The following is a 25510-nucleotide window of genomic DNA, read 5'->3' on the forward strand; positions in this document are numbered from 1 at the left end:
GAGAAGTGTTCGGGACATCGGAAGATGAAGGAAGTTCATTCCGGGGTTTTGCCTCCTCACCGCCCGTAGAGGAGGGGGCGAGAGGGGATGAAGGGGGCCCTGGAGGGGAGGTGGATGTCAGGGAACTGCCATCGGAAGGAAGGGAAGTGAAAGGGCTCACACAGGTTGGGAGAGACTCAGCAGCTGAAGAGGGAACCAGTAGGGGGAGAGGAGCTGAGCTGAGGGAAAGTGAGCTGGAGGGATGGCTCAGAGACACTTCCAGCGAAAACAGTGGGGAGGTTTCAGGACCTCCTGCAGGGACACCCACTCCTCGCCGGAAACTGTCACGCAGAGAGTCCAGAAGACGTGTTTCCGTTAAGGAGCTTTTATGTTGGAAGCGATTCCGAAAGCAACCACTGTCGGAATCTGCCAGCGACTGACGGAGCCATGTTTAAGGGGCTCCGTTACAGACAGAGGTTTGCAAACTTGACCAAACTCTGAGGGACTAGGATTTTACACACAAGCAGCTCATCGTCCCATCACACCTTCATAATATTTAAGAGAGCTCATCATAATTATTTTCAGATGAGCTCTCTTATTTTCAGAACTTTTCACCAGGGTGCTGACATCTGTTCACAGCGCAACAAGATTGACAGGAATCCAAAAGGTGACTACATATGAACTCCCTGGCTAAACCCATGATCTGCCACATATTCATCCCACACAAACTAACCCATAATAGTATAGACTACAGAGCCCTAGAAGCATGAAACAGGAATGACCAAGGTACACAAGAAAGAACTGAAATTTTGTTAATGGTCCTCAGGTAAGCATGCAAAGAAGAAACTGGAAAATTGCCAAAGAAGTATATGTTTGTAATAAAAGAACAATCAGCCTCAAGTCTGAACCTCACAAAACTTCTGGAACTTACTCACTGACATATCATATGCTGACATCTGTTCTAGCATGAAAAAGCCACAAGTTTCTCTCATCAGATTTCTAAACACTGTATAAAGGCTTCCACTAAGCAAAATCAGACTGAAGACAGATGGCAAGATTTGTTTTTGTGTGTTGCTGTTTGTTAGTTCTTTAGTGCCATGGTTGTCTCTGATCAAGCAAGTTTTGCAGGTTTGTGAACTGCTCTGGTTTGCCATGGCTGACTGTGGGGGAAATCATACACATAGCACAGGCAACCATGGCTGTAATAAACTATTTTCAGCACATACATGCACACCCAAATGAAAGGATGTCTCCAGGCCCAGACTACCAGCCTTATTCTGCTCTCCAAGGTGCTGATTTTGCAAAGAGCACCTTAAAGCAAACGGAGGCAACAACCCCCAGAACGAGGGCTTCATATAGGTTACAGACATTAAGCTACATGAATATTTCATCCAATTCATTTCATATGATTGTATACAGTTCTCTACTGAGAAACTTTTATATTCACTCTGAATAAAAAAAAATGCTCCCTAGTCATTATGTAAGCAGCATTTTAAAATATCTCTTTATATGTTATGCATATTCTTGTCACTGGGTGCTGGCTATCTAACAAGCTTTTCCAGGTGTTCAAATGCTGCTCTGCTAAAGAAAATCTGGTTTGATTACTATAGGATCAATGCAACACAATCTGTTACTACAGTTAAAATCAAGTGTCAGTGAACCAATTTTTGCCTGAGAGCCACATCCCCCCATGGCCAACCACCAGTTGGTGCAGCTAGGCACCTTGTGGCAACCTCTCCCTATGTTCATTTATGGAGCATCAGCTGCCTTGAGGCAGTGGATCCCAATAAAGCCAGCCTCCCTCATCCCTCGCTTTTCCCAACAGTAAAGGAGACAAAAGACATTAGAAACCACTGCTGTGAGCAGTTTCTGAAGAGGGAGGTAGGCAGGATATCAAAAGCAGCAGAGACAAATGGTTTCCCAATCTCCTCTGATGCTTTCAAAGAGCTGCCCACCTTCTCCTTTGCCTATGCTGAAAGCAGCTGTTGCCAGAGGCAGTGCTCTGACTGTCACTTTTAGACAGTCATAGACAAGTTGGCAGGCTGGTGGATTGAATCTGACCCATGGGCCACTGGTTACCTCACCATGGTTGAAGTAATTTCTACAAATCAATGTAAATCATGTCAGTTCTTTATGGAAGAACATGGTTTAACTGCACTATTTCACTAACTTAATCTGCACTTCTGTCAACCATAAAAAGGTTATGTTTCAGTCCAGGCTGAAGAATCTTAAGCCAGGAGAATAAATTTCCCCTGTTTTGCATGTGTGCCCTTGGCAACTCTTTATTAGTGCAGCTATACACTAGATCAGCACCATCAACATGGGTTATGTCAACTAGGGCTCATTTTATCCACATGACAGCAGCAAAGCAAAGACTGACACTAAGGGAGCTATAACCAATCCTTGCTGTCTGATGATTGTGCACATATGATGGATGTGCTTGTAAACACAAAATTTGTCATATAAACACTTTGTATTTTTAAGGATACATTTAAAATTGTGTATGAAACAGTGCTAGGTGTGGGGCTTTGAAGAAAGCTAGGAAATACCCTAGGACAAAAATGTGATGGGGAGGGGCCATACTAAACACACATCAGGTGTTATTGGACTATAGATTTCCTAGACAGACATGCCTACTTAGCTAGTGTCAACGCACCACAGAAATACTTGCTGCCCGCATGCAACTCTAGAGAAAAGTCATGTGTGTATCTGTGTGAAAAATCAAGGTGAAAAAAGAATTTTCTGTTGTCCCAGTTTTTGCTTCCTGGGGTGGGTTTTTTTCCCCTTGTAATGTGCAACAATAAGAATGCAACAATATGAATAAAGGAATGTCTGCACTTTTATGAAGCTGCATATGTGTTGCCTGTGTGTATGTGTACATATAAAGACTACATGCCTGCAGTTGTGAATCAATCTCACTTGCCAGATTAATTGGGAGTGCAATGCTTCCTGCTTTCCGAAAAGTGGTAACAAATTCAGGCTGAAGCCTTCATGAACCCACAATGTACATAGTGCAACTTCAACAGCATTACTCAGGTTAAGGTCTCTCTGTTTTAGAGATACAGGGCCTGTTCACATGCTACTTTTCCCCAAGAATATAGCAGAAATGTGTAACAGGGCTTATGCACACTAGCCTTCTTCCCTTCATACTTTACTACATGCAGAACATAATGCTTTAACTAGGCGACAACATGCTTATTTGTATGCAGAAGCTCCCTGATCCTTTTGTAATGATGCAAGTTTGTCTCAAAGCTGCTGGGAGAAAGAAGGGAGGGCAGCAGGCTGTTAGTCAAAACGCAGGAAAAAAACAGGATCTAAGTATTATGGTAACACAAAACAATATTCCAAGACCTTATGGAAGGCAGGCAGGCAATTGTCCAAGCTGTGTTTTCGTTATAGAAATTTAAAAAACAGAACCTGATCAGGCAGGAATTTTATTTGTAAGCTGAATATACCCCTTTAGCACCATTACATTAACACTGCACTCTGTGGGGGTTTAGTGAGAACGTAATAAATGTTTGCTTTGTTGATCTATTATTTTGCCTGAAGTGCAAATGAACTTAATAATTAAGTTCTCACAGGAGTTCAAGTAAATTATGAATCATATATCAACTACAGATCTTTCCAAAAGAAAGAATTCTCTTTAGAGAATGGGAGGCGTTGATACGAACCTTGATGATCTCACATAAATGCTTGCTGCGTTTCACAGACCATCCATGGTTAATGTTAAACACACTGTTTGCTGACAAGGGAGTAGACTACCCTCTACTGGCCAGCAGTTATTTTACAAATAGGGTCTCCTACTAATCTTTGGAAAAGAATAAGCCAAATAAGTTAACAACAGTGAAACCCTGCAAGAAGGCTAAGTTTACACAATGAAAGACATGGAATTCCAGAAGATTCTGATTTGTAGAAAGAAGAGGAGGGTGGTTTGGTAAACAGAAACTCAGCAACAGGATAGATTTGTCGAAGTATTTGTGTGGTCAATAGTGCGTTGCTCCAGAAGCTTCCTTGAGACACTAACTGTGTAATTACCTCACTTGGCAATGACCTAGCATAATCTGTTAAAACTGACTTTAGGGATAAGAGTTTCCAGAGGATAGCCATGTTAATCAGTTGCACAGGAGCACTGTTAGGTACTTCAAAGACTTGGGGCACAGGCTTATGACACAAATTTGCAATGTATGTACATGCAAATATAGGCTCACATTCCAAGGGGCAGGAAGCAAAGTTTACCTGTCAGGGCTTATTCTGAGCTATGGGCTGCTTATATACATATTAAAATTATAACAAGAGTCTCTGGGAAATTTAGGATGGTGGTTGGCTGTGGTCTCCTGGGCATTGCACTTTGGAAGACTCCGGGCATCTTGTGGGATTCGGGTCTCTGGGACACTCCCTAATTACACTCCTGATGTTGTAGTAAAAACAAAATGAGTCTTGTTTCATAAAGCATAGCGACCATTCACAAGAGCAGAAATTGGTGGTCACATATCCTATATACCCTGCATTAATTAACTGTGGTAGAACAGATCTAGTCAAGTCCAGATGGAGAAAATTATTTTGTTGCCTTATACTAAAAAAAGTTATCAAAGCAAGCTACAACAATAAAATCCATACAACTATAATTCATAACAAATACAGTATTTAAAATCTGTAACAGACTAAATGTTATTATCCACAATAATTAATAAGCAAAAATACATTTTCTTCACATAAAATTAACTGATTAAGTTCTCATTCAGCACTTTCCTGCTGGAGCCTCCCTTTGAAGTTCATTTGTTGAACCTTTCAACAGGATGGAACCTCATATATCCAACAAAGTAGGCTCTTGCCACAAACACCTACACCATGATAAAACTGTTCATCTTTTAATGTATCACAAGACTCTTTGTTGATTCGGGCTGCAATTCTATGCCCACTTACCTTGAAGTAAGCCCACTGAAATTACTGGGACTTGCTTCACAGCAGACATGTATAGCGTTATACTTTTGACCTCCTTGCAGATGTGCTGTGTTGACTTGAGTAGCAAAACACTTTCACAAGAGACGGCATTTCAAATTAGCTTTCCAATGTAATGCTAATATCTCTTTTTTCTAGGTAGTTACCTGTTTAGACCTCATCAGTCTAATGCAAAATTTGGAATATTTATTCCAGTGAGCATTACTTTGCACTTACTTATGCCAAATCACATACTCCCTAGTTTGGATTAATTATTTTGTGGCTCCCTGCTGTGAAGTCTACAACCTCTGTATTAGGATAAAGATTTAGGACAGGCTTCCTCAAACTCGGCCCTCCAGATGTTTTGAGACTACAATTCCCATCATCCCTGACCACTGGTCCTGCTAGCTAGGGATCAGGGGAGTTGTAGGCCAAAAACATCTGGAGGGATGAGTTTGAAGAAGCCCGATTTAGGATGAGGGTGGTGGAACATTTCCTTTCCTTTGGAAAATACCTGGCACTGCGCATTGTTAGTTATATCTGCCTCTCCAAGAGAAATAATCTATAATATTTACAATCCTTAAAATTCCAAAAAGACTTGATTCAGACTCAGCAAAACCCATCTCTTCAGAGCACATTTTGTAGTTAGATGAACCACCTCATACTTTTCCGAAATGCAGCTGTCTCTAGACTAGAATGGCTGTTTGGCAGCAGCTCAAAGCAGCATTAGAAGAGCAGTAAAAGAAGCGCAAGTTGTTCCTGTTCATTTGCTCCCTCTTCAGAAGCAGCCACCCTGTTCTTAAAAAGAGACTGCACAGCGGACATATTAAGAACATTTTGTTTCGCTCTCCTCACATATCCGGAGGATGAAGTCTTTTTGGCAAACAAAAAACTTGCATTGCGTAGCAGGGCTACTTCTACGGTTGACAAACAAAAAAGGAGCAAGTGGATGGAACACAAGAAGATAAGCATATGGCCTTTTTCTTTAACCAACCTTTTGCTGGCGAGAATTGCTGGGGAGCATGAGGATCAGAAGAAAGCTCCATGGGAAACTGTAGCTGTTCTTCATTGTCTGTAGAAGCTGGCAACAAACACAACAACAGAAGAAGAAGAAAGGCACAAAAACATTAATTTATTTCTCCTTTACAAAATCCACATATACCTACCTACACAAACAAAACAAAAAAACCCACAGACTTGGTTGTATCCAATGAAATTGTCCCTTTAGTGCAAGGACTTCTGCCTGCACAATGGGACTTCCTCTGCCTCTCTTCTGCTCCCCCAATCTATTCTGGATTTCCTCTGGGGAGAAAAGAAGATGACCTGCTGCACAGTCAGAAGTCATTGTTATAACAGGACAACTTCCTTAGCAATCCACTGTAGTGGAAAGCAAAGAGATGTTCACTAATAACTACAGTTCACTTAACTGATTAAGTAGTACCAGCAGCTTCTTTCTAAATATGCCCTGAAGACCTGTGCCCCTCTGGAAAAATCACCGGTTAAATTGAGATATCACGCCTTAAGGTTAGCCACAGGTATTGCTTCAGTTGATGTTAATTCTATTCCCCAGAGGCATGAACGCAGGGCACTTTAATGCCGTTTACTCTCAGACTCACACCCTGTAAGCCACTGCACACACTACAATTAAATTAATCAATCTTAATCAAGGCATGGAATTAAATACATTAGAGTTTCAATCCACCCGCAGCATCTTTATGCATCATCACCATCCCAGTGTGTGTGTGTGTGTGTGTGAGCAGCATAAATGTATGCTTGTTTCGCTTGCTTGTGAAACATGCCACAGCCTGCAAGAAGTGGTTAAAAGCAAACCTGAGAATGATAAAAGCTGCTTGACCGTAATGATTGTAAAGATGAAATATGTTGCAGCAACATTAGGAAAGGGTGTCTACGCTGCAGTGCTGCACCTAATGACACCCACTTAGGCCCAATTAAATGAATGGACATCCTGAGATGGCTGTGACAATGAACAATTATAGCACCCATAACAGGCAAGAGCTGACAGTTTTAAGTTCCTCAATGTGTTTACCTCTTTGTAATGTTTTTTCTGCAGGAGTTTTAGCTGCTTGCAAAGCTTGGTGTTTGTCAAATGTTATTGCAACTGCTGTAACAGTGACCTGCAATTGTAAATATAACGTTGTCAGGTTTTTATTCCTTAGACTTTATTTCAAAGTTTAAAATTAACCCCATCTACACTTTGGGCAAGGGTCGCGGGTGGCGCTGTGGGTTAAACCACAGAGCCCAGGACTCGCCGATCAGAAGGTCGGCAATTTGAATCCCCGCGACGGGGTGAGCTCCCGTTGCTCAGTCCCTGCTCCTGCCAAATTAGCAGTTCGAAAGCACGTCAAAGTGCAAGTAGATAAATAGGTACCACTCCGGCGGGAAGGTAAACGGAGTTTCCGTGTGCTGCTCTGGTTCGCCAGAAGCGACTTAGTCATGCTGGCCACATGACCCAGAAGCTGTCTGCGGACAAATGCCGGCTCCCTCGCCTATAGAGCGAGATGAGCACTGCAACCCCAGAGTCGGTCACAACTGGACCTAATGGTCAGGGGTCCCTTTACCTTACACTTTGGGGAGATATACAGACTCACATCGTGCAAACCTTCACACTTTGCTTTTTAACTTAACCATGGCATTTTTCTTAACTGGTGGTTAATGGAAATCTTCACTTGCTGATCTCAGCAGACGGCATGCTCAAGGGTGAAGGAGCCAACTGGGCTTGAAGAGGTGTTGGGAAGTGCACCTCCACTGGACCTCACTGGGTGCCAGTCCAAGCTCATTTGACTGCCTGGGGGACAGAGACTTGCCATGAACCAGAACTTTGTGTCTGTGGACCACACCAAGTATTTAAATACTGGACATGCCACACAGAGACACATTCGTGTTGGAGGTGACTTCCCTGCTCACCCTCCCTCTGTCCCATACGCTTGCTATGGGCATCAGCTGTCACTAGTTACCCTCCACATGTTTAGCTGTTTGAGGGGGATTTTTTGCCTTCCTCATCAGTCAGGATGTTTTCTGGTGTTTTTATTGCCAGAACATCTGTTGGTGGGTGAAGGGCACTTGGAAGGAACAGCAGTCACGCAGGGGGTGGGGCGGTGGCTAAGGAATATTGGGGGCACCAATTAGGCCTTGGCCCCAGCTTAGGGGCAGGGTTGCCCATCACCCATCCAGGTTCTTGGATGAGGCCTTCCTGAAAACGGCCCACATCAGGATGAGCATTCCACAGCTGGTGGGGCTGGGGAGAGAAATACTGGGCAGCAGGCAGGCTGTCCAATTAGGTGATATTTGCCTTATGGTTTGCCAATCCTGGACTCTCATTTCAGGTGTAGTGGGTGCAAAACAGGTTTGAAAGCAAAAACTTTTATGGAACATCATAACCTAATCACTATGGATTGGATCTAACCTAAGGTTGCACTTGATCTTGCCTTCTTTTTAGGGTTTGTGTGCACTGGACGGAGGTTTCCTCTACCAAGCCCTGCTAGTTTCCACCGATGGAGTGATGCCAGTGTCACTCCACTGGCAGAGAACTCTCTGTTCTGCCTGCGAGACATGCAAGTGGGCAGAAGTGCCACAGGCCGGATTGCCAGCAGCCTGCAGAAAGCCCCCAAATGGGGTAGCGGCTGTGGCAGCCTGGAATCTGCTAGATCCAAAACTAGCACCATGGGACAGCATCGGGTCTGATCACTGCACTAGCCCCATGTCTCCCACCCCCAAAATCAACAGAACCTGATGGCAAGTATGACTGTAATAGTCTGAATCCAACTCAATGATCTTTCAATACAAACTATTCCATTGAGTGAGCCTATTTTGATACCTTGTCATTAGAAATAAAGATGCCTGGGACTGTGTAAAGGAAAAATGGTAGGCAAATAACTATCGAAGGCAATGGTACTTTGTATGGCTGATTTGAGATTTTATAAAACTTCTACTCTGCCTTCCTCGCAAGCTGGCCCAGGGCAGCAAACCACAAAACAGCACATTTATTTAAAAAAACAAAAACAATTACAAGCATTACAACCATCTGAAAAACCTTTTAAAATAGCAAAACAGTTTGTATGCAACAGTGTAATCATAGTAAGGTTTTGTTTCTGTCAGCATTCCTCACAACAACTTTGAAAGAAAGAAATTTAATTAAACATGATTTCACCATACTCTGGGGCATGCAAATAACTGAAAAGGTTAGAATGCAGTCAAACATCTCATTTAAATACACCAATTGCTAAAATAGGCTCACAGCATGGCCACACATATTTTAAAAGGAAATGGCAATGAGCACTGCAATTACATGGAACCACATGAACATTTCTGTGGAGACACATTTAAATTATCAAAGTTATATACAATGCCCAGGGCCTTGCCGAAAACAGCCACACTCTTGAGAATGTGTGTCCTACAGCAACTGAGCAGTGAAAAGGAGCATTACAACTGTCATTCTCCAAAGTATCTTCATAAACTTTGTTTGCTAAGCAAGCCAAGCTTTTAAACTCAAAATAGTAAAACTAAATGGTTGGGAAGGAGCTTTCAGTATAACCTGTGTCTGACTTGACCAGCTTTACTTTTTCAAAGTCTGCTCCTGTCACAGATTACTGTGAAGAGCTTCAAATACAAAAAGGTGAATGGACTGGCTTACCTGAATTAATTCATCCTCTGGAAGAGCAACTGTAAAATTTACATGGCACAGACAGCAAGGAATCATAGATCGAAGTTTAAAATACAGGCTCTGTTGAACACAAGAAATTAGTATATATTATGTATCTAGTATGCTCTGAACTGGTGGAAGTCTGGGTTTCATTTCTTTGTAGCCCAATTCTAATTCCCTGCTTCAGCTACATCAGTGTGAGCAGATGCTGCCATCTACCTTTAAAGTGTGCGTGAATCATTTTGAGTATGCTGTTTTTGGCATACTTGGACCCTTGCCTGTAGTGGTTTGCAAAGATATGTTGGAAAGATTTATACATTTGGAGATATATATTGCAAATATGTAGGGGGGGGGGGACTCAGTTTCTTACAGTGGCATTAAAATGGCATTTAAGAATCATCTGATGACTTTGCTAATTACTGTATAGTTGCCAACCTTTGTCACTCCATGCTGAATGTGTGGCTTTTGGTCCAGAAATGCAAGAAATCTTCCATCTCTGCCACAGGTGTTGTGCTACTACTGGATTTTTATGTTGTCAGTGGTTTTCAGGAATGTAATTTTGGTGAAAAGCACCCTTCATGTTTTAAAGTAGAACAAGGAACACAGCCATAAATCCTTTCACCATGTCCACGGCTCCCAGAGATAGCTAATGAATACATTCACTGATACTTACTCTGGTGTCTTAACAAGAAAATAGATGCATTATCTTATGTGCCATTTAACACTTGTATATGATTTCCTGAGACCTAAAGTTGGAATGGACCAAGTAGCCATCTAGTACAACACTTTGCTACAAGGCTGTGCCCACCCACTCGCCAGCATTGTCCCATTCAGTATTAGCTTATGCAATCCACTCCAGAGTTTGCCACAAGCAGAAAAGTAGGCACTGAGACATGCCAGAAAATTAATTCTAGGTACCATCGGCAAAAAAACTTAATAGTTCAAACGCACATATAGTTCCAGCAGCTATTCATTTACCTTGAGCAGATTCTCACAGAGATCATTAAAGGTCTTGTTGAGTGTTTGGTTTGTTAGGGTAACATTATTAAGTCTGGAGACTCTCACTGATGTGAACATCTAAAGCAGAAACAACAAATTAAATGAGTTGCCATTTAAATATAATTTTAATACAACCATATAAGTAATTAAGGTTGAGAGAGGTGATGAAGTTTGTTGTTGTTGTTGTTGAATGCCTCCACCTGAGGTGAAGTGGCTAGCAACCAAGGAGAAGAAGGCACATTTAGATGTGGTGCCTCAAAGGCTTGCAGGGCATGCAAACTATTTTATTTGGGGCACCAAATACTTTTCCTCCTCAAATTTTAAAAACAGCATTTCCTGCTTTGTGTGGCTTTTCCCCCACTGCAATTTATGTTTTGATCTTATGTTGTATTATTATTATTATTATTATTATTATTATTATTATTAGCATCTTTGTAAAGTGCCCAGTAAACCTTTGTTGAAGAGAGATATTCAGGTCCATTCATTCATTTGTTAAGGTGGGTTTCATAGCAGTTCTCATGCTTCATCCTGAGCAGTTTGCAGAAGCCAAACAATCTCTTTAGCCATCCCCAACCTGTTGCCTTCCAGTTGCTGGTGAAGGCTGATAAGAGTTGTAGTTCAAAACATCTGGAGGGCAGCAGGATGAGGAAGGGGACTCTAGTGGAAGGTGTAAAAATGGCCCTTCTCTGAGTGGAAGGGCACCTTTAGATACAACCCATCGTGCTACCACTGGGCCATAATTTTTGATAAAGAACTGATGGTATGGAGGATCTTGCTCCTATAATTCTTTTACATGGATAATTATTCTTTAGACACAAATCATTATTTAGGTCTCAGATTATACATTTCACTATGAAAGAAAAGGCATTTAATTTTTATTTTTGCATGCTTTTTTCTTTACCTGTATATCAGAAGTCCAGTTATTTATACCAGGCATAATTTCTGTGTTGCAGCTATAAAATCCTGCCAAATCACATAAAAGGTATTATTTTTAATATCAGAGAACATTATTATGGTGCTGTGTAATATGATCAGCTTTCAGGTTTTGTGTAGTTTCACAGCTAGATTTTCAATTAGTGTAATATATCAGAAAAACACAATCCAGCAATATTCTGCACAAATATGTGTGCTAATCCTTAGAAAAAGTAAGAGTACAGAAAGTTTTTAAAATGCAGTGTCAGGGCTGGTTCAGCTGCAGGTCAGTATGGAGACTCAGAGCTGAGCAGTAAAATTGATTCTTTATTCAAGGAAACAGAATACAAACAAGAAAATCCTACGCGAGACTGGCCCCACTGAAGAAGTTGCCAGAACTGATGATCTGGGCCTCCCACTTCCCCCTAAGTCTCCTCCCCATCCAGCTGTTTTCCCTGCAGTCTTAAACTCTGCTGGGGAGGGGGCCACTACAACCTCTGGGCTTGTCATTCTGCTACATGCAAAATTCTCCAAGTGCTTGGAGACAATGGGGGAGGGGAGCTGCATACAGTAGGACCAGCAGGCTCCTGTGAATCTGTTGCAGCCTCAGCCCCCACCTCCCCTACATCTGCCATTTTCTGCCTCTTCTTCCTCTCTCTCACTCAAGCCTGTTGCTTGTTCAGCATTCAACCATTCTGCCTCCACCCCTTCATCCTCTGACCTGTCTTCCGTGTGCCACTAACATTCCCTGGGTTTGGAGTCTTCCTCTTCTATGGCTTCATTAGAGGGTTTTCCAGCTACAGCCTCCCACCATTCCTAATTGCCCAGCCAGTCCCGGACATCCCACTTGTGAAAGTGGCCAGGATTACGTATTTTAAGCAACCATGCAGGAAAACAGTAAAAATATGATATGAGCCCGAGATCCCCAACTGGAGAAAGGCCATGATTCGGTGGCACAGGATTTGCTTTTCAAGCAGAAGCTTCCATGATCAATCCCCAACATCTCCAGGTAGGGCTATGGAGAACTCCTGCCTGAAATCCTGCTGCCAGTCAGTGTCAACCATACTGAGCTACATGGACCAACGGTCAAACTCAATATAAGGTGGTTTCTTTGAAAGTACTTGCAGTCAGATATTTAAAAAAAAACAACTGCAAAATCCAATCAGTTGTTCAGTCTAGGTGACTGAATACAGACTGAATAAGAAGAGATAAATTTTTGATATTTTTCAACCTTCTTGTTCTCATAATCGTAGAGAAAATCATCAAAATACACTTTGCAAAATGTTCATGAGAAATAAATCCCACTAGCACTCTATAGTGGCTGACAAATTCCACCAGGGGGCACTCCTGGAGCCACAAATGCTCTTAAGTCCATTATGGAATGCAGCAAGAGAAACAGATCTATTCTAGCCTGTATATGAGAAACTGACTACCCAAAAATACTGGAAGGGTTTAAAGGAAGAAAGACGATATTGGAGGGAGGACTACAAAATGATGTATCAAAAGTGTCAAGTGGCTAGCAGATTGTGGACAACTTGGAAGTTGAGAAATGAAAACAAATGGGCACTAAAATATAACAATTATTATGGATGTTGTTGGTAGACTCACTAGCCCATGAAGTGTGATTGTGCAGAATTTATTACTTATAGAATTTGTATTGAATATTTTGACATGACAGTCCTCAAAGCGGTTTATAAACAGCCAATATAAAACTAAGTAACTAAAAGATATTATAAAGGCAATATCCAAAAGGTTTTCCACATATTTTGCATTTGTCTCTGCTATTCTCAAGGGCTGTGAAGTGGTGGGAAGGACAGAATCTTGCTATTATACAGCTGAGATGCACTGCAGAAAATCATGAAACTGATAAGTTAATGGAAGAACACAGCATTTCAGCACGCTGAGCGCCCCACCCACTGTACCCTTTTTAGTTGTTTGACTTTGAAACCTTTTCTGTCCACTGACCTAAAAGACAGTTCACGGACAGCAGTTTATTCAAGTACAAGTTGGCGGCATCTGTTATTGGACCTGCAGGGCCTCAGACAGTGCAAAGTACAAGTGTGTTTTCAAATTCTGGAGGTTAAGCAGTTTCAAGAGATAAGAGAGTGGGGTGGGGAAATGACCATGACTGTGGAAGAACGTCAGAAAAGCCCAAATGGATCGCATCAAATATCCATCAACTGTAGGAAGTATCCTGTTACCAACATCAGTCAATCAAATGCCTCTGGGAAGCCCACAAAAGCATAATATCGGCCTCCCATTGTTGCTCCCCGCCAACTAGTACTGAGACCCTAGCTTAGTGAGCTATCTCATACTGTCTATACACAACCACTGGGCAGAGATGAGAATGGGGTAATCTACATTGACTCCTAGGACTGGCAAGCAGCATGGATCCCTTAGACAGGCCATGTTGAAAATACTGTTCCACTGACCAGGCCAAGAGGAGGAAAGCAAGATCATAGTAGTATTAAATAAGAGGAGCCTGGCCTTCTAGTTTTGTCAGCAAGGTTTCTGCATTCTAAACCTCGGGGTCAAACTCAGGCACTCCCAGTTCCAGCAACAGAACTGAAGGACCCTCCACTGGAGAAAGCACAGTCCAGCTCTGGGTGCAAGTAGGGCTGTCCCAATCTCAGGCTAGTCAGCACTGTTTGTAATGGTATGCAAGACCACTCTATGATTTACTGTGGGCCATATCCACACACACCGACTTTTTGTGACCAAGACCACCCCCAAAGCATAGCGTTTTTAAATTTAAAAAAATTGGTCCCCCATGCAAAAAGGTTTTTTATTACCCGCAAGACATGTCCATTCCCCTGCACTTCATTTTTTATTGACTGCTCCCATGGATCCCTTTCTGTGACACTATAATGCCAAAGGGTTTTTGTGAGGCCCTGAAAGACTGCCTCAGAACTTGTCCTTTTAAACAAATGCAATTTTATGAACTATAATGAATGATTTAAAATAGTGTAAAACAGCTGCTGGGAATGCCTTTTGGAAAGAAAGCCTTGAGAACTGCAGCTATTACCACAGCCACTTTTACATGCAGCCCCAGAGTTCACCAGGGGTCAGCGTGGCCCTCGGCCTGAAAACGATTAGCCACCTGTGAACAAGAATATATACAATTTCTATGAACACAACAGATTTATTAATCAATTGCTCAACAATAATAGGATGGATTCTTAACCAGCAGAACCTTGAATCAATGCTAGGATCCCCTTAATCTGAGCATGTTTAATCACCCTTCAGCAGGTAATATGAAGGCTTTCACCCTTGGGAAACGTCAAGGTTTCTAATTTGTGGTGCCAGCACAAAAAAAGGAAAGTCATCTCTTTTATTTTATAAATCTTAAAAAGTTGTAAGGCGAGTAAAGCGAGCTAATTCAAGGACCAATCACATAAAGAAAAGATTGGTCACATTAGTAGCATTTGGAGAACAGACCTTCAGGGTCACGCTGCAAAGCATGTCAGAAAAGAGTCAACCCTCAATTTGTTCTAATCTGACTCTGTGGACATGTGAAGCTCATCAGGGCACAGCCATTATAAGCAACCCGATATTGAAGGAACAAACCCACACAACGGCTACTGAAACGCACACAGCTTATTGGTAGATTGTATTGCAGCACCAACCAATCCTTCAACAACTTAGTCGAAAACACAATCATAGAGTCGGGCAGGACTCAAGCACTTCTTTGAGGATTGTGCAAGTTTGGTCTTTCAGCCTTTATCTCAGCCAGTGCCAGAAGAGATAGCATTAGAGAGATACTGTAAATGAATCCACCCTGTTTTAGACAAATATTTAACAAGTATCCAAGGTTATCAATCCTGTGGAGTTAGATGAGGAAAACAGGCTTAAAACCAATATTGAAGTATTAATTCAGAGCATCAAACTAGCATTCTGCGTTAGGAGACGCCAAAGCAGGATGGAGAAGCACCGGAATGGAATCTGGTTTTCTGTCTGTGGGTTGACAGTATATATATGAATGCAGCCATCATCTCTCAACCTCAGAAACTTCTCTAATATGGGGGGGGGGGGTAATAATTCTGACCTACATTATAAATTCACTGTAAATCTTACTGAGATAATATCCTCTTCAGAGGGTATTATATTATTGATCTAAAGTCCAGGCTAACAAAAGTGATTTAGATATATAGCATTAAATGTCTCACACAGTTTCAGTTCACTTTATGCAAGTAACAGTTCAATCCAAAAGTAAAGGTTCCCCACCCACCTTTGGATGGAACATGTCCAATATACCTGATTACATGGTTCTTCATCAAATGAAGAGAATCGGCAGTTTATTGTTGGAGAGAACTGTCTAAAGTCAACAAAATTAGAAACCAGTGTTTACCATACCTGAAGGTGGAGGGACATCTGTTAATAAAGAGTGAACATCTTCCATTGCATCTGTATCATCAATCTGAAAAAAGACAGTATATAAATTATGTTGCACTCTGAAATTGGATTTATCAAGATTAATACAGTATATACTGTATGACATATACATATACATATAGCCAAGGCTTTTTTGCTCCTAAAAACATGTTTGGTAACTTCAGTTAGGCTTAAAATCACCATCAGGACTAGGTTTGCCCCTGGACAAATTGAGCTGGAATTTAAATGTAACATGCTCAAGAGAAAGTGTGTTTATGAACACAGCTAAAATCATTTCAACTGGTATTTTCGCTCTTCAAGACAATTTGGGACTATTTTTAGATGCTCATGATTATAAAACAACTGTCCATATTTTTTTTAAAAAAGATGTATTTATTTCATAAAGAATAGCTGTGCCAACTTTATAAAATATTTATTTCCTGATCTGTAGTGGCACAAGCTGTAGATTGGGCTGTGAGAGCGAAGGGATGCAAGCAAACAAATCTGCTAAACCAGCCCCTTCTTCAATTTTACCACTGTCACCATATGGATACAATTTTCCCCTGGCTGCCTCCACTAAACACTTCCCATATCTCTCTCCAACTTTTCTTAACTGGTGCAGTCAAATCGCCACATTGGACAGAGTGGTAAGGGAAGAGGTGAATAAGAAGGCACAGACACAAACCCAAAACAAACTTAGTTTTTAACTTAAGATTTTTGTGTGAGGTAACGAATTCAGAGTTTTTAAAGATGGTCTAGAAAAACATTTGTTTAAAAATAAACATTTGTTTAAAAACTATTTAAAAATAGTTTTGACTAGCTATCCATAAAAGCAAAATACAAATAAGAGAGGAAAAGGCATCCCCTCCCAACTTTTTGGACCACCAGACAGTAGATGACTGCTCTTTCAGTTTTCACTTCCCGAAACCTGTTAGGTTCAATTTTCCACTTAGCTACTAAGTTCCTTAGCTGAATCTCTGACCTTGGTCAGAAAGCAGATGCAACAATTTCACCAACCAACCAAAATACAAAATTCTGAACAGCTATATTCCTTCAATGTCACAAATAAAGCAATACTTTGGTTAATAATTATCAAAGCAATCTTATCTAGAAATGAAAAAACAGAAGAGCTCAATGAATGCTGAGAACAACAAACAACTTATACATTTAGGTCTTCACTGATCAAACAGGAGCTAAAAAATATTTGTTGTAGGCCACTAACCCCTTTCTAGTCTATTTTGGCTGATAGAGCATATCTGATAATTTGGATAGTTAAACTATAAGTTTGTCACTAAGAATTTTAGGATTGCCTCTCCTAGGGTTGTTATGTTACCATAAAATTTTTTGAATTCCTGCAACTTCTTATTATAGAAAATCAGGTGTGTAAGGCAAACAATCTTATACCTTATGACAGTGGACAACCCCAACCCTCCCCAAGGATTATACTTCATGAAGTAGAATCTAGTTCACAGAAGCTTGCACCACAATAGATGTGTTAGTGTTTAACAAGAAATTATTCTTTAATTAGCAACTTTGATATTTTTATACCCTTTAAGTTCTTCAGAAGGCATGTAGAAGTCTAAACTTTACAGAACATACCTCCAAGACGAAAGCATCTTTTTTTCCATGTGACAGGTCCAATTCTGTAATTTCATCAGAACTTTCAGACTGTGATCTTAGTACCCTAGTACGCCTTGGTTCTGGAATGGGCGAACCTATAATTTCTTCAGGTGCCTCCTAAGCAGAACAATGGTATGAAAACATGTATGCATCCCTTATTTTATTAAATCTCGCTTATTTTAAATGCCATGCCACTATACCCTTCCTCCAAAACAAAGGCAAAAAATACAGGCACTGCCCCTTATCATCAGGGCCAAATTCAACACCTTGAAAGGTACAATCTGAAGAAGTGTTGAACAGCATGGATCAGGACCCAATTCATGCAACGCAGAACTTCTTCAAAGTGCACCTTTTGATTGCTGGTGCTTCCTCCCTTCCTTGCTTGGCAGTGGATGAAGGGGTGCATGATTTCTGCAATCTAAAAAAAAAAGCACAGAGGCAGCATCCCCTAAAGCAGAAATACTGCAGTTCAAGAGCTGAGGAAGCAATAAAGTGTTTGGCTGTTTAACTGTTCCTGTCCGAAGTACCCAAATGAGAACCTAATGGATGCAGCACCAGCATCTTCTTATACTAAAGAATCCACCTACAACTTATGCTTTCTCTAGGAAATGAAGGGACATTGGGGCTCTGCAGTTTAAAAAGTTATGTACAGAACTGAGCAGACTGCGGGTTCCTGAGGGTAAGCCAAGGCAGGAAATGAGAAAACCAAGACTAGACCTACATTGTGTAGCTGGGTTCTTTGGTCTTTTGGCCTTCCTCCTTTACAGAAGCCACCAATTTAGGCTTGAGATACATCGGGGGTGAAGGGGTGCGAGGAGGAATGGTTCAGTTGTTCTTGCAAACCTCTTTGTATATATGCATTATATTAATAAAAAGAAACCTCCCTCCCCCCAAATTACAGACTCCCCCACTTGTGCACACAGCTACCTTCTAAGTAAGTTTCTTTGCTCGTGTGTACAATCCATTCTGCATTAGCTAACAGGATATAGATTAGGTATGAACTGTGTATGACTCAGAATTGTTTGAACGGTTCCATAACCTTGCTTACTGGAGGGTTAATCTCATAAAGCTCCTTATTTTTGGCTATTGTATCATTTATCTTCTTCTGCATGTGCGATATATGTTGTTCGTAAGTGGCGTCATTCGGCGTCTTCCCAGCAATTTGAATCCCACCAGGAGATGGTAAAGCAGTCAGGTATACACCCGTGGCAGACTTTAAAGAATAAGACAAAAAAAAAATGAAGTGCAATATATATTCATGCTTTTTTAAATAAATGCTTTATAAGCATGCATTTCACACTATTCGTTAAATGTCCACTATTTAAACTTGAATCTCACAATCACAAATTTTCTAGTAATGTTATACTATTGGAATAACTTTTGGAAGCTTTCCACACTAAACCCATTTGACAGAACATGTAATCCATTCAGCTTTTTAAAAAGATTAGCAACACAAAAATTCATACATTGTAACAGATATCGCCTTCATTGTTCATACTTACAATTTTATAAAGACCGCTATAAGCTGGATCTTGCAAGAGTCTAGAGTGCCCTAGCTCTTATATCATCTTTGTGTTTTATATACAAAATACAACAGATAACATAGAAGCTGCAGACAAAGCATCTTAAGAACTTAACCAGGATGCATCCCATCCTGAACCACAATGAGATTTATTCTGCCAGCAGCCTTCAAGGAACATCCCTAAACGCTGGATCTCAAAGTCTCTGTTTTCATTAGAAAACTATGGAGAAGATAAACGGCTGGATCATAGCTCTCATCCTAACATTCACTTTCTTCAGGCATTCAAAACAAAGTGCAGTGCCTCAGACTGGGTAGGATGATGCAGGGGTGTGAACGCATGTGCGGCAATAGTGGGACTTAGGAGCACACCTCCCAAGCCCACAAATGCTCTTTAGAATGGGTGAAGAGAACTCAAGAATGCTCCATTCCTGGCTGTTTCTACCAACAATTATTTAAGAACTTGAAAAGACCTGCTGGATCAGGCAAAAAAGCCCATCTAGTCCAGTCCTCTTATCACAATGGCCAATCAGATGTCTATGGGAGGCCTGCAAGCAGGTTGTGAGGACAACAGCTCTCTCCCTACATGTGATTCTCATCAACTGGTATTCAGAGGCATACTGCTTTCCGTATCAGACATTAGAACTTAGCAACAGGAACACAGTTTTCTGGAGTGCAGCTGATGCTATTGAACATATACTGACATGGATGGAGGAGCTGAAATATAGGAAAGATGCTGCAAAGGGAAGGAAGGTGTTTTTTTGGGGGGACAGAGTTTTGAGCATGAGACTGGAACCTATGGGAAATGCAGACTGACTCTTTAAGTAATGACCTTCATTTCTGGTTGGAGAGAGCCACAGTTGGTTTACCTGCTGATTCTGCCAGCTGCCAATGGCTATTTTCCAGGTTCTCTATAGCCTTGAAAAACTAAGTCCACTGAAATCTGCCATTCCCAAACCTATAATCTTCCCTCATCCCCAGAAATACATTTTTAATCAACTAAATACATCTCTTAAATACTACCTTCTCTTTTTGGTGTCATCATTTATTTATAATAAGTACTTTTTATACTGCCCTTCAATCATATTCCATGGCAGTTTAGAAGAAAGACTAAACAGCGCATAATCAAAAAAGCATCACAACTAAGACTAGATTGTACCATCCATTTAATTGTGCAGTTACCATCATGGAAAAGTATTGAGGCATTCCAGGTGGCTGCTCACCAACTGTGGAGCCCGCTTCTCTTAAAGCATGGAGGGCCAGCTGGCTGCCTGTAGGCCAAATACACCCACCTTCTGAGTCAATTCTGTATGCTTTACTGGTAGCTTGACCAAGTTTCAATTAAGGCACAGCAAATGCTTTTCTCATTTAATTGCAATGAAAAGAAAAACGTATGCTTGCACAAAATGTAAATAGCCCATACTTTGTTTCTTTTTTACTTTGTTTATAACATGTATTTTTCCTTTCTTTATAACATGTGTGTAAATAGGACAATGCATGTCCTTGTGTAGAATACTATGCCTGAATGCATGTGCTCCATAATTTTGGAAGGCCTAACTGCCAAATAGCGCCAACTTGATTATAGAGCCTACCTACTTGGTTGTGGAAGATTGCCACTTTCTAGAGAACATAATGGCTACCAATAAGACTTTGCCTGACTATCTCAGTCAAAGTCTGATCCTCTATAATTTCTAGAAGAAATGTAAAAAAAAATCCTCTTTGTACTGGCATCCAGTGACCAGGAGTAAGCAGCTATGGGGATATTCTAATTTAAATAGAGGTGTTGTTTTCATTATGTGGGTTTTATTTTATTTTAACTGCTCTCCAGAAAAGGGAATAAAAGAACCCCAAAATAAACACAGAAAAACTTACTGCCAAACCCATTAGCATTGTTTCTCCTACTGTGATCTGAATCCTCAGTCCAAAAAGAGCATTCATTCCTTTCAGTTTTAGCTTGTTCATCAGCTGAGTGTGTACTTCATATTCCATAAATGGCAGCAGATTACTGATGGAAGTTGCATTTGCTTCAGCTTGCGCTTTCTTTTTCAGCCGACACAACCTATTGGGGTGGAAAGTAAAACACAAAGGGTCATGTTCAACTATGTTCTAGTTGGAGTTGTCCCACTGAAATTAATGTATATGACTAAGCTAGTTCCATTAATTTCAATGCATCTACCATGAGGCAAACCTAGTTGAATACTATCCAGAGTGGTAGGCCTGGTCTTACATGAAAAGTCTCTTAGCAATGGCTAAGAATTTTAACACCAAAAAAATGCCCTTTTCTATAAAAGCATGATTCCCGAGGCTACCCACCACAATCAGTGATATGCCAAGCTATAGGTAAAATGGGTTGAAACTAGCAAAGGTCTAACAGATAAACTAGAAGGTGTGAACCAAAACAAAGGACTAGATTTAAAAAACACAGTCTGACAGATGAGTTTTAAAGCTTACCAGCAACAGAATTATGTACAGCATTATCTACTAAATATGCAAATTAAAAAAGGGGGAAATGCAAGTTCCACCCAGAAGGGAGTATCACCAAGTTAAATGGTACCTCCTTCCTAGAAAATGTGCTTAAGCTGTAAAAAAAAAAATGATGTGTCAGAAGTAACAAGTTGCTTGTCTTGACAAAAAGCGTCCAGACTAAAATTCATTTTTTGCCTTCCCTTTTCCAGAGTAGACCTGCTCTTGGTAAAAGGAAACTTTCAGATGCTGTTAAAGGAGCCAGCACTACTAACATTGATAACTGTACCCTACTCTTTAAAACAAACAGAGAGGTCAAAACAGAGAGCAAAGCAAATCTGGCAGAAAGATACCTGGCTTGAATGAGACATCCTTTCCCAACCACCAGTGCATCCACAGGCAAATCTATTGTTGTGAAAAGAACATCAGGGACTTTTTGCTTCCTGCAGTTGCAGCAGTAAGTGAGGTGAGCAGGGAATGGCATGTTGAGCTCATCGTATGGTATGTGGCAAAAGCCACAACCCAGAGGTGATGTTTCCTCTAACCTAAAAAATGAGATTGTGAGACATCTAATATTACCATTCAGACACCATCTTGTGAAATATAAATATTGTATTTTACTGTGTGTTTTTTTAAAAAACTGACCCATGCAGGCACTAACAGAACCCATACATTGTGGTGGTCAACTTTTGTTCTCTTTTTATGGTTCTTGCAACTGATTAAGCTGGTAAACCGCCACACACCTGTCACCTGTAGTGAGTCAAAATTGCCTTCAAGAGATCAGGCAGGGACGCTGTATTAAAGTTTGTTCTCCTCCCTCCTTCCTTTTTAAGGTATGCGCTTGTATATGCAAGGCAAGGCTGGAATACATGGGAACTAATGGTAGAATACTTGATTTTATCAATGTTAAAAGTCAAGCTTCTATCGAGTCACAGCCTTAACAAGAATAAAAAGCTCAATACAATGAAAAAACCAAGTGGCATAAATCAGAGGGACAATTGCAACACAGTACTGTAATAAGATGGACTGTTTTGATTAGAATGAGCAAATATATGGCTATGGCTTTGCCTTTGTCTTAACAAAAAAACCTGACTGTACCCCGAGGGCTCTTGTTTTTGGAACATCACTCAGATAATTTGGGCACCTCTACAACAGGTTCTGGCAGTTTGAATTTGAGCAGAGATAGAATGCATGAGAGCAGCGAGTCAGCAAAAGGCAAAGCACCTTGGGGTGCAATTGTTCCCTTTGGGAGTCTATGCAGGATTAACAGTTGTGCTGCCTCCTTTAGGAGTCTATTTTGCTTGTTCTATACTCTGCCCGTATCTTCGTAAATAAAACTCATTATGGCAAGAACACCCATCCTTTTCCTGATCCAAAGAATACCCATAATACTACCCCATTACTTCTTACCTCTTAGGGAAATAGGGAGCACCTAAACGTATGTATTGTCTCGTGTTTCTGACAGCTGCAGCGTAATCTGAACATGGAGAGCTACTGTTTGCAAATCTCAAAATATTCTGCACTGAATATTTCATAGAAAGGTGGGATATATGTTTTGGGGATAAGCAAATGAAATCACAGGACATGGTAGTTTATATTGTTATCTGCACATATAACACCTTGTCCCTCTTCTTTATTTTTAAACTACCACACATCTTCGCTGTACCTTGCACTGATAGGATTTTTCAGCTGAGCAAGTGGACCAATTTGATGCTTTCGGCATAAAAAAAATTGGAATTCTGATAACACAATTTGCATATCAAAGCTTCATCATAAAAACAACTGGGTACAACCCAAGCAGCAAAAGTTAGACGTAAAATACCTTCCCTTCAGAAGCACTGAAACAAACTCATCTTGTCTAATGGAAGGGATGGATTGTATAAACAACAGCTTTAAAATAAAATTCAACAAGAACATCTCTTGCAATAGAGCCCACTGAAATGTACATATTATATTCAAAACGTGGTGCTTACCATCTTTGTATTTATTTGATACCCTTTTATATACTGGGGGAGGGATAACAATATACACTATTTTATGAGGGCACAGAGGGAAAATGGTTAGGTGCAGACATAATGCTATTGATCCCTAATGATGAACTGGGTTAAGATGTACTTTATTTAAGTAAAAGTTTAATCCACTAATATTTGCAAGGCAAGATGACGAAACAAGGGGGAGGGGGAATGTACCAAGATGCAATGATGTAACGACAGGTATACATTACAGTATTTTATAGGCCTGCAGAGAGGCAGGGGAAATACTGGCTTCTGGGAGAAAGTGGGAGCTAGCCTCAAGCCAAAACTTTTTATCAATACAGCCTGCTTCCTAGTGGATAGTGTGGAAAGCACCTGTGTCCTAAACCACTAGATGGTGCCAAGTTGAAGAATGAGTTGTGCTTCAATACCATCAACTCTATCCGATTTTCTCAGGCTTAATACCTCTAACGTTTCATGAACTTTAGTTGACATTTTTAAAGAGTTAAATTTACCCATGCCCATTCAAAAAATTTTGTCAATATTTCAAGAGAGGCAAATTGCCACATGATACATTTATCATCAAGCTTATGCAGTGAAACGACACAGGGGGTCACTTGTATGCAGTGTGCTATGAGAAGCAGAATAGGAAGGAGTGGCAAAGAGGAAGAAAAGATTTGCATTATGTGGTTAGTAGTCAAATGTGTTACCTTGCTGAGGCTGTTAGAAATTTGAAAACAATAAAGCTAGAGATTTGGTGCAGAGCTCCACAACTTCTGTTGTTGTTAGTGAAAAATCAGTAAAGTGGTTGGCTCCGCATCCTGTACTGTAACACTGGTAACCTACCCTAATAGAGAAGAACTATCCTGGTTTTGAGGAAAAAAATCAACCTCTCCCTTCTCTGACCCTATGGAAAAGTAGCCAGGCTGCCATGACAACCTTTGTTCCAAACAGACTTCCGTGGTGCCATCCTGGAGAAACCTAGGGTTCAGTACAGCTGCCGTGCCAGATGCAGACAAAATACAGACCTCTTCACTACAGAAAAGAAAAGAAGATGATAAAGCCACATTTTTGATTATATGCATTTTTAGGCATCCTATTTAGTAAAAGTCAAAACAACAATTATGAAACCAATTCAGAGCAAACCCTTTTGGAGCTGTATAGCCCAAGGTGAAGAATATAGTTACAGCATTCAGGAAAGGTGAGGCAGCCCTCTGCAGCCAGCAGGACTGTACTCTCTTCTCATCAACAGATGATTGGCAGGTGTCTATCCCACCCACCCAATCGAAGTTGGCCCGTAGGGGAGATAAAGATCTGAGCCACTGGGTCAAAAAGGTTCCCCACTTCTATTCTACCAATATACACTAGAACTGTTGCTGGCATATTTTCCCAAACACGCTGAATGAGTGAACTTTTACTGCTGTGAAGTTTAGAGATAGTTGGTCACCCAGTTATCATACTTCAAAAAGAAGACATTTCTTTCCAAGCAGCACTGATCAAAGAATGATCTCGGGACAAGAGAACACATAAAATCCTCCCATAGGTTGTGAAGCCTAAGCAAGGCTGCACTATAAAAAAAAAAGGTAAAGAACCCCTGGCAGTTAAGTCCAGTTGCAGATGACTCTGGGTTGCGGCACTCTTCTCACTTTACAGACCGAGGGAACCGGCGTTTGTCTGCAGACAGTTTTTCAGGGTCATGGGGCTAGCATGACTAAGCCGCTTCTGGCACAACGGAACACCGAAACCAGAGCAGCACACGGAAACGCAGTTTACCTTCCCACCGGAGCAGTACCTATTTATCTACTTGAACTTTTTTAGCGTGCTTACAAACTGCTAGGTTGAAAGGAGCTGGGACCAAGCAACCGCCAACCTTCTGATCGGCAAGCCCAAGAGGCTCAGTGGTTTAGACCACAGCGCCACCTGTGTCCCTAGGGTGCACTATGTTCTCCTGTAAATACAAGGATCTAATTAATTGTTCTGCTCCATCTACAAGAAACAGCAGCCGATACTAGAGTAATGGAAACTTCCTACAGTGCTGTTGCTATGTTTATTTATTCAATTATTCCATTAATTTAT

General features: G+C 40.9%; 1 protein-coding gene across 32 annotated transcripts in view; it reads right to left on the minus strand.

Moving 5' to 3' along the window:
• Positions 1–25510, minus strand: part of C2CD5 (C2 calcium dependent domain containing 5) — a 90129-nt gene that overhangs the window by 13167 nt on the left and 51452 nt on the right. For 22 of the 32 annotated variants that reach the window (XM_081022639.1, XM_081022650.1, XM_081022628.1 and 19 more), the window contains 11 exons: positions 24281–24469; positions 21815–22006; positions 20871–21057; positions 18528–18692; positions 17459–17596; positions 15842–15905; positions 11478–11539; positions 10556–10654; positions 9569–9658; positions 6965–7052; positions 5912–5998 (listed from right to left, as the gene is read on the minus strand). In XM_081022639.1, the coding sequence (XP_080878765.1) occupies positions 5912–5998; positions 6965–7052; positions 9569–9658; positions 10556–10654; positions 11478–11539; positions 15842–15905; positions 17459–17596; positions 18528–18692; positions 20871–21057; positions 21815–22006; positions 24281–24469 (1361 nt within the window). The remainder of the gene's footprint in view (positions 1–5911; positions 5999–6964; positions 7053–9568; positions 9659–10555; positions 10655–11477; positions 11540–15841; positions 15906–17458; positions 17597–18527; positions 18693–20870; positions 21058–21814; positions 22007–24280; positions 24470–25510) is intronic. The other 10 variants (XM_081022656.1, XM_081022643.1, XM_081022644.1 and 7 more) reach the window with 1 other exon arrangement.

Source organism: Podarcis pityusensis (assembly GCF_964106645.2).
Source record: "Podarcis pityusensis genome assembly, chromosome: 10".
NCBI classification, from domain to species: domain Eukaryota; kingdom Metazoa; phylum Chordata; class Lepidosauria; order Squamata; family Lacertidae; genus Podarcis; species Podarcis pityusensis.